This window comes from Malaclemys terrapin, chromosome 2 (genome assembly GCF_027887155.1).
Source record: "Malaclemys terrapin pileata isolate rMalTer1 chromosome 2, rMalTer1.hap1, whole genome shotgun sequence".
Classification (NCBI taxonomy): Eukaryota; Metazoa; Chordata; order Testudines; family Emydidae; genus Malaclemys; species Malaclemys terrapin.
The window spans coordinates 134779562-134791651 of NC_071506.1; the positions used below are offsets into that span (position 1 = coordinate 134779562).

General features: G+C 44.0%; 1 protein-coding gene across 5 annotated transcripts in view; it reads left to right on the forward strand.

The window, feature by feature from the left end:
• Positions 1–12090, forward strand: part of DPYSL2 (dihydropyrimidinase like 2) — a 103741-nt gene that overhangs the window by 12353 nt on the left and 79298 nt on the right. For 3 of the 5 annotated variants that reach the window (XM_054018417.1, XM_054018419.1, XM_054018418.1), the window contains one exon: positions 11165–11253. In XM_054018417.1, coding sequence (XP_053874392.1) covers positions 11165–11253 — 89 coding nt within the window. Of the gene's footprint in view, positions 1–6874; positions 7215–11164; positions 11254–12090 lie in introns of those variants that run through there. The other 2 variants (XM_054018420.1, XM_054018421.1) reach the window with 2 other exon arrangements.

The following is a 12090-nucleotide window of genomic DNA, read 5'->3' on the forward strand; positions in this document are numbered from 1 at the left end:
ACATGGAAGAAAGTAGGAAGAAGATGAACTTGTCACTCTCATTGATAGCCTGGAGAGCACGTGTTGGAGGTGGATGAGACATGTGATAGCAATGGGAGAAGAACGACCAGCAAAGAAAGCAGGGGAGGAAGAGGACAGCAAGATAGGACATGGAAGACTGAGGGTAGGATGGAAACTCTGTCAAGGGAAGTTTGAAGAGAAAAGGCCTGGAACTTGAAGACCTACGAACCCATGCCATGGACCGGAAGGAGTCGTGAAGAATTGTGGGCACCTCCAACTCCGTGTAGGGTTTGGCCTATCTACTGGACAGTGTTCCTTTAACATGAAATGCACTCTAGTGCAAAGGACCCGCACAAGCCCTTATGCACCATTTTAAGCCTCATAGAGGCAAAACCTGACTGCAGCCATGGCAGGTCCAGTGGCCAACAAACCACTGTGACCGTGCTGAGCAAAGGGTGGGCAGGATTAGTAGGGGCTGTCAAGGGCCATGCACCCCCTGCAGGGCGTGACTCCTTGCGTGGCATGGGGTGGGTGGGGGCAGGCCTGGGAACAGGCGAGGCACAACTATCTGCTTCTGTGTTTATTCTCCCATCCCCCACCACACTGGGAGGGTGGGGGAGGGCTCGAGGGGGAGAAGAGGGCTTGCATAAGGCCCTGCAGAGGCTATTTCAGCTATTGGACAGGAATAGCCCCCATGGAACAGCAGTGCAACTACTCTCCAATCTTGGGGAAGAATCCTTCCTCCTATCACAAGCCTGGGTGCGGAGCAGAACATTTACTCTTTAATTTGGGATTTAATTGGTGCCTAGGCTCTGTGCATTGGGTAATTCCACCCTCGATGCGGGATGCATAGGGCCACAGTGGCAGAGATAGGTCTGGGATACTAACATTCTTCCATTATCCCTCACTCAGCAATTTCCAGGACTTTGGGTGATATCAATGACCTTAAGCATCCCACTCCTTTGTCTGCTGTCAGGAAGGTGGCATTTAGGGTTTGGGCTGACTGGCAATTCCCCTCTGCTTAGCATTTGGCAAGAAGGATCTGGCAAAGAGCTTGTTCATTACGGTGTCTTCTAATTTTAAGTTTCCCAGCCTGCTGCAGGCAGAGCCCCACCTCTGGAGTACAAAAGGAATCAATAGACTGAATTCCTCAGCTGTCTAAGTCTTCCAGAGCTGGATGCATTCCTTCCCTTTCCACAATGTGTGGGCAGGATTTATTTTTTGGTAATAGCATTGTTGTATCACAACAGGGCTATGCCACAAGCCACTAGGACGTCACAAATTAATCCGGTCCATTCATTTTAACCTAGTAATTCATGACCACAGTTAACTTTTCATTGGGATTTATTGGTCTTAATTTAAAGTGTGTGGATTTAGGCAAAACTAAGGCCTGTAAACAAACAAAATAGACTCCAATACAAAACATCTTTCAGAGAATACAGGTTTCTAATTACCATGATCCATTAAGAACAAGGATACATCGTTTTTAAGATGGTCAATGTAAAGAAAGGCATGGGCTGTCAGCTCATAAGCTACATTTTCTTTTCTAAGTTACTATTTCAAGAAAGTTTAATAATTGTTTTTTAAAATCATTTATCTGCTGAGGTCTTTTAACTTCCAGAAGGAAAAATCTTGGGCCAGACCCTCAGCTGGTGTAATGGGGCTACATGGGGCTACACCAGCTGAGGGTCTGCCCTATCAACTTTGCATATAAGGGTTAGAGATGGGGTTGTAATCTGGGAGAGGATGAGAATCTGGATGTCTTTTGCACTGTTCAGATCTTGTGTTCGGGATCAGCCTATTATCCAGCTATCTAATTTCTTCATCTGTGTTGTTCTGTGCTAGGAAGGTTCTTATAATATGGTGATGGGAAAGAATCTCTGAGCATCTCCATGATATCGGCAATAAAGATGCCAATGAAAACTAGCATTATGGGTATCTTTATTAGAGAGAGAGTGTGGTCTAGTAGGTAGGGCACTAAACTGAGTTTGTATTTTGGCTGTGCCACTGACCTACTGTATGATGCTGGCATGTCACCTCACCTCTGTGCTTCAGTTTCCTCTCCCTCCTTTTGTCTCTTTTGCCTTTATAAACTCTTTGGGGATAGAGACTATGTCTTACTTGGCACAGTGCTAGCACAATAGGGTCCTCACCTCAGATGGAGCTTCCAGGCATTGCTATACTAATAATAATTTATGTAGGACTTGAAACCATAACCTCAAATCCAAAACCTCTTGAATTATGGGAGTGGTCCGATCTGAGGTTTATACACATTGTGTCCTGTACCCGGCTGAGTGCTTTGGCATTTAATAAATAATAAAACAAGGCTACTAATATGTACTTAGTATGGTATACTGTATATGTGACTTTGCAGCTAATAACATGCTTCTGCTTCTTTACAGCTTCCTGGCTTCATGGTTTGCTGATGCCAGCATTTTACTTCCAGGTCTCCAGTAAAAATGTGCTGAGATGTCAAAACTTCCCCCAGTGCAGCAGACCAGGGAGGGGCAAGTTAATGCATTTAGTGTTTTCTATTCAAATTGTTAACAAAATATTACACAGCACAGTAACAAGTTAATCATGTTGTTACCGTGACAACGAGCTGCTTTATCATTTGTTACTGATCAGGTATTAGCGGATTGGAGCATTAACCAGTTTAAGGCTTTCTATGTCCCTGGTATATTCAGGAAAAGGTGTCTCTTTCTCTCTCCACTCTGCTTTCCCTTGCAACCTTAGAGCCTAATGTACAAGAGAGGTCCTGCTGTTCATCTCTTTGAGCTGGTGTTCCCTTTAAAAAGATGCACTGCAGTGATACACTAAAGCAGTTTTTAATCTCTTGTGTTTGTGCTTTGTATCTTTTATCTGGAAGGATCTTGTGATCCAAAGGCCCTGATTCTTGCAACCCCCCCTACTCATGGACTTAGCCCCCAAATAAGAGGTGTCATTTTCTATGGGGCAGTTGCTCCCCCCCACCCAACCTTGAGTTTTCGCCCTGGACTTTTCATAGCTCTATATGCTCCATTATGTCTTCTACTTTTTGTGCCCTCTCCCCAGACTTTGCAGGATATAATATAATCATATACAATGTTTTGTACGCTAGCACAACTTTGTTCTCTCCCCCTGGAATTTTTCTGCAATGACGCCCCTGCCCCAAATGGGTTACTCCTGTGAGTAACAAGACTTGCAGGTTCAGACCTATAGGGCTTTTATAGTTTGTACTGAATTTAACAGGTACAATTCACTTGTCACTGAGGAGATTAAATAATATCCTTTGTTAGTCATTACCTGGCCCATACAGACCTGTAAACAGAGATGGATTTGTGTCTTCTGTCCATGAAAAAAGTTTCTTGCCTTGTCCTCTCAAGCAGCTGTCCCTGGCACTGATGGGATACTGGGATAGATAGCGACAAAAAGTCCTGTGGCACCTTATAGACTAACAGACATATTGGAGCATGAGCTTTCATGGGTGAATACCCACTTCGTCAGACGCATGTGGTGGAAGTTTCCAGGGGCAGGTATAAATATGCAGGCAAGAATCAGTCTAGAGATAACAAGGTTAGTTCAATCAGGATGAGGCCCTCTTCTAGCAGTTGAGGTGTGAACACCAAGGGAGGAGAAACTGCTTTTGTAGTTGGCTAGCCATTCACAGACTTTGTTTAATCCTGAACTGATGGTGTCAAATTTTCAAATGAATTGAAGTTCAACAGTTTCTCTTTGGAGTCTGGTCCTGAAGTTTTTTTGCTGCAGGATGGCTGCCTTTACATCTGCTATTGTGTGTTCAGGGAGGTTGAAGTGTTCTCCTACAGGTTTTTGTATATTGCCATTCCTGATATCTGACTTGTGTCCATTTATCCTCTTGTGTAGTGACTGTCCAGTTTGGCCAATGTACATAGCAGAGGGGCATTGCTGGCACATGATGGCATATATAACATTGACGGACATGCAGGTGAATGAGACGGTGATGTTGTAGCTGATCTGGTTAGGTCCTGTGATGGTGTTGCTGGTGTAAATATGTGGGCAGAGTTGGCATCGAGGTTTGTTGCATGGATTGGTTCCTGAGTTAGAGTTACTATGGTGCAGTGTGTGGTTGCTGGTGAGAATATGCTTAAGGTTGGTGGGTTGTCTGTGGGCGAGGACTGGCCTGCCTCCCAAGGTCTGTGAAAGCAAGGGATTGTTGTCCAGGATGGGTTGTAGATCACTGATGATGCATTGGAGAGGTTTTAGCTAAGGACTGTAGGTGATGGCCAGTGGAGTTCTGTTGGTTTCTTTCTTGGGCTTGTCTTGCAGCAGGAGGCTTCTGGGTACACGTCTGGCTCTGTTGATTTGTTTCCTTATTTCCTCGTGTGGGTATCAGAGTTTTGAGAATGCTTGGTGAAGATCTTGTAGGTGTTGGTCTCTGAGGGGTTGGAGCAAATGCGGTTATACCTCAGCGCTTGGCTGTAGACGATGGATCATGTGGTGTGTCCGGGATGGAAACTGTAGGCATGAAGATAGGCATAGCAGTCGGTGGGTTTTCGGTATAGGGTGGTGTTAACGTGACCATCGCTTATTTGTACCGTGGTGTCTAGGAAGTGGACCTTCTGTGTAGATTGGTCCAGGCTGAGGTTGATGGTGGGGTGGAAGCTGTTGAAATCGTGGTGGAATTCTTCCAGAGTCTCCTTCCCATGGGTCCAAATGATGAAGATGTTGTCAATGTAGCATAGGTAGAGCCTGGGCGTGAGTGGACGAGGGCTGAGGAAGTGTTGTTCCAGGTCAGCCATAAAAATGTTGGCATATTGGGGACCATGCAGGTGCCCATAGAGGTGCCACTGGTCTGGAGGTATATATTGTCACCAAATTTGAAATAATTGTGCATGAGGATAAAGTCACAAAGCTCAGCAACCAGTTGTGCTGTGGCATCATCAGGGATACTGTTCCTGACAGCTTGTATTCCATCTGTGTGTGGGATGTTTGTGTAGAGAGCCTCCACATCCATGGTGGCTAGGATGGTTAGATAGACCACTGATATGATATGGAATGGTGATTCCAATGGCTTGAGATAGTAAGATGCTGTGGACAGGGATCGTATGTTTCCTTTGTGTCTTGTACAGTGCTGAGCATGCTGTGCATAACAACAGTGTCACCAGCACTTGCTCTAGTTATTGTTTTCCTTCGCATGCCAACTCCCGGAGTCTGATGGTTATGCGAGAATCTCAGCTTTAATTTTTTGTTAAAGTAAGTTTCTAGCTCCCAGGCAAAGAGAAAACATTGAAAACATGACCCGAGAATGGTCTTAAGGCTCAGAAACCGGAAGCAAAGAAATAGAACCTAAGTGGAATTATTGTTTTATAAAAGCTCATGATTGTTAAGCCAATCTCATGAATTTTGAGGCTTGATTCACAGTATTTGAACACTTGGGGTTGGCAATGCTGTAATAATGAATGTGATCTGGATGGACCAATGGCCCTTAGCGTAACCCCTGCTTCTTGAAGATTTCCAGGGAGCCAGAGATGCAGAATGTGGATGCCCCTTAGCTACTTGGGTATTTTTTGGGAAGAGTGGAACAGAGCATCAGACGATGTAGGTGTTCCCAGTGGAAAATGGGAAGGCCTGGTCAAGTCTGAACCCTGTATTTCCTTGGGTTGCTATTCAGGCCTGTCAAGAATTTTGGAGCCACGGTACTTAAAGTTTGCTGGAGCCCCACCCCCTCCCATTTCACCCCAGTTACAGATTTTTCTGGGGGAGCCCAGAGCTCAGGCCCCAGGTACAGTTGTCCCTCCCTTAGCCCCCTCTCCCCAGCCCTGTTGCTATTATTAAGTCTCAAGCAGCACCTTCTCCTTAGCGCAAAGGAAGGTGGAATGGGCGAGATGGACAAAGACAGAGTGTGCCGTATTTTCTGCTGCACCCACTCTCCAGGAAGAATTTTCCTATTTGATTTACTGGCTCGGCATTGGGGAGGGCTGTGTGTGTGTGTGTATGTGTGTGGAACAAAATAGTAGCATCCACATGCATATTCCTTTCAAAATAATTATCTGAATTTCAAAGTCACCGAGCATCCGGTGGCTCCCACTAGGACCTGCAGGTGCTCAGCATCTCTGAACATCAGGCCAGAACCTCAGTTAGAAGCCAGCTCCCTATTCTGATGGGCAAGGCTTTCTTTAGCCCAGGGTGATGCATTATCTCTCCTTTCCCTTTTTTAAAAAAATGCAACTCCCTCCCCCAATTCCCTTGCAAACCTGCTGCCTGATTTCATCCAGCAACCGCCCAGCGTGCAAGCTTTCGCAGCAGCATCTTCAGCCACGCCAGCAGAAGGGGGGAGGGGAGGGGAGGGGAGAAACCCACCACCACCATCATCCCACTCCACTGTGGCTGGTGGAAAGGGGCGTGGGCGGCTGCGGAGCTCTGGCCCCCTGTAAGGGGCTTTGCTTTGCCCCATTTCTGACAGCTGCTATCTGGGGCATTGCACAGGCAAAGGGGGCTGGATCTTGGGGAGCCCAGGCGCAAAGCCCTGTTAGGACCAGGAGGGCTCAGCAGCATCCAGGGTGGGGGGCTGCAACGAAGCCCCGCTCCCGCTCCGCATTGGCTTTGCCGCCTCTGGAGCCTAGGCAGCATCCCTGCCTGTCTCCCCGCTTGCAGGGCGCTGTGCACCGCCGCGGCGCGAGCTCCCAGCTCGCGCCCGCCCCGGGAAGGGCGGCTCCTTCATTGCGCCACTTTGCATGTTACCTCTCTTCTCCCCTCCCATTGCACAGCGGCCGGGGGTCGTTTGCATATCCAGGAGGCTGCCAGCCAATCCAGGCTAGAGCCGGGTGGCTCCCCCTAGCTAGACAGAGTAAAAGGGAGTGGCTGAGGGCGCATGCGCTCCCGCTGCCTCCTTGTGCTCAGGCTTTTATTGCAACGGGGTTTTTTTTTTTTTCTTTTTTCCGCTCTTTCCTTTGGTCTAAATTTGGGGCTGGGCTTGGAGCGGAGCAAAGAAAGGGAGACACGCAGGGGCTCCGATTTGTCCCCGTTCCTGCGATTTGCAAAGAGCCGGGCAAGCTCCACCGATTGCACTTTTCCTCCCCTGCAGACCCAACTCTCCCCATCCACTTCCTTTTGATTGCAATTGATATTATTATTTTTTATTTCAATAAAACGTTTGCAATAAGAAAAAACAAACCCAGCCCAATTTTTAATTTGGGGGTTGTTTGCCAGGAGACATGTCTTATCAGGGGAAGAAAAATATTCCACGGATCACGGTGAGTTTAGCTACATGGGGAAGGAGGGGGAGGGGTGGTGGGGATTAAGCCCTTTGTGTGTTTGGGAGGTGATTGCAGGGGTTTTGCAGAAAGATAATAAGATCACGCTCTCGTGCAAAAAGCTTCCTTTGCCGCAGCATCGATCGAAGCCTTATATCAAAAAAAGAAGAGGATGTGGGGCGAACAATGGTTGCCTGGAAGTTGCATGAGTTAATAAAAGTCGAACCGGATCTGGTCTTGTGTTTTATCAGCCCAGGGATGCTGCTATCCTAGCATGGATCCTAGCAAATGGATGGCAGATTTATATATGCATGGGTGGGAAGAATAGACTAAGAAAAGCTGGCTCGTGGGTGTATGATCTAGATGGGGCTGTCTTCATAAGCACTGACTGGGGAAAAATAGCGGAGTTGAAAATGTATCTGATATTTTATGGCAATCCATTCTGCTTGTAATAAAAAGGGCGGATGGGGGTGGGTGAGGAAGTTAATGGTAGATGCAAAATGACAGCGGAGTGGGGTGCAAGAAGGTAGGATTGGTAGGGAAGAGGGTATGGAGGAGATTTTAAATTAAACATAAACCAGATTTTACAATCTGGGTTTAAAATATGGCTCAGGAATAGAAATATCTGCAGGGCAGAGCTTCTCCACTACTTGCTGGTTTTGTGGGAGGAGAGGGGAGATTTGGCTGGGCTCTGAGGTTTTTTTTTCTCCCCCTCTGGTATGATTGAAGCAGCTTTCTCCCCCTCTGCTTATACAAAGAGGGCTGTGATTGTGAGGAGCTGGGGACAGTGTTTGTGCTGCTCCTCCAGGAGGTAATGGCGCTGCTCCGATGAGATGAGCAGATGGGGCTTGTTCTTTTCATCTTCCATCCTCCTTCCCAGTGCAGGGAAAACAATGCTTAGAAAGAGCTGGTGGTCGTGGTGGTTGTGTTTTTTGTACTAGTAAATGAGAAACTCCCCACCCTCTTTAAGATTAGGTTTAGAAATGAAATAGGATTTATTTCTCTTCACCGGGAATATTCTTGCAACACACAATTCAGTCCACGGCTAAATGAAATCTGAAGGGAAAAGAAAAGGAGCAGTTATATAAAACCCTACGTTTTCCTATTATTATGGGAACTGATCACAGTGCAGGTATCACAGATTCAGGGATACTAATTTTCTGCAGCATAAGTGAGGCAGTTAAAAATGCTACATGTTTATTTTTTGACATGCAAGTTTGCACTATTTGTATCAGTGTAAAAGCTTTCCTCTCTTAGACCTAAGGACACACCCATCGTAAATCTTGTTCCTGAGCCTTAGAGGTGGAAAAGTGAAAGATCAGCAGTAGTGGATGGATGATATTAAGTATGGCATTTGGATGTGAGCTGTTGAATTGGGTAGCTATGTTAAACAGCATTTATGCAGGCCAGTGTATTTCACTGATTGGAATGTGATAAGACTGAATCTTTAACTGGTAGAAAAAATTAGTCGCCTCTCACTGAGAGTCCAGTGTGTTAAGGTTTTAAAAAGGCTAGTCTAGATTTAGAGAAAGTTGAACATTACTGATGGATGGTGCTGTGGGTTTTAAGTGAACTGGTGTATTTTTTTTTTTTCATGAATGAACATTGCAGTTATTTGGGTTGGGGTGAATAACAAGACAAAGAATAGTATCAGAGGGGTAGCCGTGTTAGTCTGGATCTGTAAAAAGCAACCAAGAATCCTGTGGCACCTTTAAGACTAACAGATGTAGAAGTGGGTATTCACCCACGAAAGCTTATGCTCCAATACTTCTGTTAGTCTTAAAGGTGCCACAGGACCCTCTGTTGCTTAAGACAAAGAATAGGAGATGAGCCAGATTCTGATTTGATTTACTCCGGTGTGACACAGTGTGACTCCACTGAGATCAGTCTGTGTAAAGAGATCAGAATCTGGCTCAATGGGTAGGGGACTTTCACCTGAATCAGCAAGGTAAATATGAACAAGTGTGGTACCAGTCCTTCCGACAAATACAAACTGCATATGTGTTTTCATCCAAAGCTCATTGAAGTTAATGGAAAGTCTCCCGTTGATTTCAGTGGGCTTTGGATCAGCTTCAGAGAAAGGTGTTTACTAGCAGTAGGTTATAGAACAGCATTACGATGTCCAAGGCTCAGTTTTGTCATTATTTGTATGTTTCCCAAGTGACAGTGGATTTAGGACTTTCTTCTGCTCTCATTGTCATCTGTGGCAAAACTCCTATTGATTTCAATAGGATCAGGCCTTGAATGGCACAAGAAGGCTGAATTGGAGGGAATTAGTGAGGTGATTCTAGGAATGATGAAGGTGTGGGACAACTTGCTGTCGTATACAAGAACCTGGCATTTAAAACAAGCAAGTTTTTCAAGCCCCATGTTGCTTCGTTAAGCGTTATTGGCACAACTTATTTTGGCATCCTTACGGAGCCAAAGCTCTCCATTAACTTTTGCCTTAAATAAGAAAAAAGGACTGGAAATGGAAAAAAAACGTATATGATTTTTGTACAGTGATATAAAACTAGCTGTAAATGTGAATCTTAAATGCCTTGGGCCAGATTCTCAACTGGTGCAATCATTGTAGCTCCATTGACTTCCAAAGAGCAATGCCAATTTATAACACCTGAGAATGTGGTCCCCTATCTTAAATTAGATTGTAGTTTCTATGGGGCAGGTACTGCCATTTTCTATATGCCTGCATTGTTCCTAGCACAGTGCAGCCCCAATTCTGACTATGGCCCCTGACTGCCACTATAAGAGTAATAAATAATGCAGCTAAAAGCATGTATTCTAATTTTATGGGCTGTGCATCCACATGTTAAAGTCATGCACTTTCCCCTCTTTTAAATCAGCCTTGGATTTCCTCTATGGACAATAGTATGTTAGGCCTGGGGTTATGAAATGTCATTGATTCTGTATAAAGGAAATGGGGAAAGTATAAGCAGTTTCTTTTCAGAATATATGCAAATACATTTCTGAGAGGTAAAGGAGAACTTGTAAGGTTTAAATTTAGTGCTGCATGATACATGTGCACTTTAAATTAAGCATTAAATATATAGGCACTTAGTGTTTTGAGGAAAGAGGATGAATATAATGTTAATGTCCCACTTTCCTTCTCACCTAAAGATCTTTAGAGTATGTGTTTTGATATTGTGCACAAGTACTACAAAATGATGCATATGTTTTTCACTTACCATAGCTGCAAAGGAGATGTGTAACCTAAGCGAATATCTAGAAGGAATGGCTTGAAAGTTGCTCATTGGAATTACCTTTCTGTTTCTACCAAACAGCAATCTAATTTGAGGGAGGTTTAATAATATTGCTTCTTAAATCCTTATCTTTAAGTTAACTTGCTAATGTGTGTTTGTTTTCATTAGATTATGCAGTAGCTGTGTAGAAACACAGTAAAAGATCCACTGAACTAAAACCTTGCTAGACTAGGACTAAATGGGTTTGTTTGTGTTGTGTATCCCATGGCAACAGACTTTTGGTCAATTTCTCCGACTGCAAGTGTGACTCAATTAGCCAAGTGGTGACTTTAGGATGGGTGGATTTAGGAAGTTACGCCTACAACAAGGTTAAAAATAAGAGATGTGGTTAAAAACCACTCTCTGCTTTTTGGGAAATAGTGTTTAGTGCTTTTGTGGGGGGAGAGGGGGTCAATGATTTTGTTTTAATTGGTTGCTGGTGTAGTTAAAACAAACAAGCCTCAAAACCAAACTTCTTTTACATAGAGAATATAGTTTGCTCTTGGATCATTAGAGTGATGAAAGCACTTGCAAATGAAATGATATTTTATCTTTTCAGTTGAAAGTACTGTAATTGACTTGTTTTTTGACATGCCCTTTGAATAATGCAAAGCTTGTTTCCCTCTCCTCTTTTATCTCTGAACTGATGCTGCAAACTGTCAGTTTACTTACAGACTAATTATGTATTGTTCCATGTTTTTTTTGTTTCAGAGCGATCGTCTTTTGATCAAGGGTGGTAAAATAGTTAATGATGACCAGTCTTTCTATGCAGACATTTACATGGAAGATGGGTTGATAAAGTGAGTGCAGCCTGATACAATGATGTGATTGAAACTAGCAAATGTAATGTAAATGCACTGCAGAACTGCAAGAATAACTCAGTCTTGAGAGCTATATTAGAAAGCAGAAATAAATGAATATGTAATGCATAATGGGGTGCTTGATTGGAGGGATTCTAAAACCAAGGTGTTTAAATAATAATAAAAAAGTACTATACATTCTAATTAACATAGTCATTAAAGCTCTGGTCTAACGAGGTACTTAAGTACTTGAATGATTTGAGTTCAGTGGGACTACTCACATGCTTAATTTATGCTGGTCATGTGTTTAAGTACCTTGCTGCATTGAGGCCTAGGAAATTCTCAATCCAGAGCCTAGCAAACTGATTTGAAGCCCAAACCAAATCTCAAATCTTCCTGTTAAAGACTTTCATTGACTTCAAGGGGCATTGGATCAGGCCCCTTTCAGGCTCACCTTTTATGTTTATAGTTCTTACGCATGTAATTCTGGCACATTAAATGTATTACACATTTCCTTGGAATAAAACTCCTAGGGAAAAATGGACTGGCCAAAGGTTACAAACCAGGAATTTTGCTTGTTCTGGCTATATAATCAGCACATCTGCTTTCTTAATCAGGGCTAGAAGTTGGAGGAGCAAGTGAAAGACACCTAATTAATTGTGATGTGCCATCCACAGTTCGGTGTTTAAAAATAGATCCTTGCAAAAGCCAGACTGAGGGGCTTTGGGGTCTCATCAGGAACTTGGTAACTAACATATGTGCAGGTTTATTTTTGTGGTTGCTGTACATATGTTTTAGTGTGAAATAAAGTAGATCGGATACATGCAGAAATTCTTG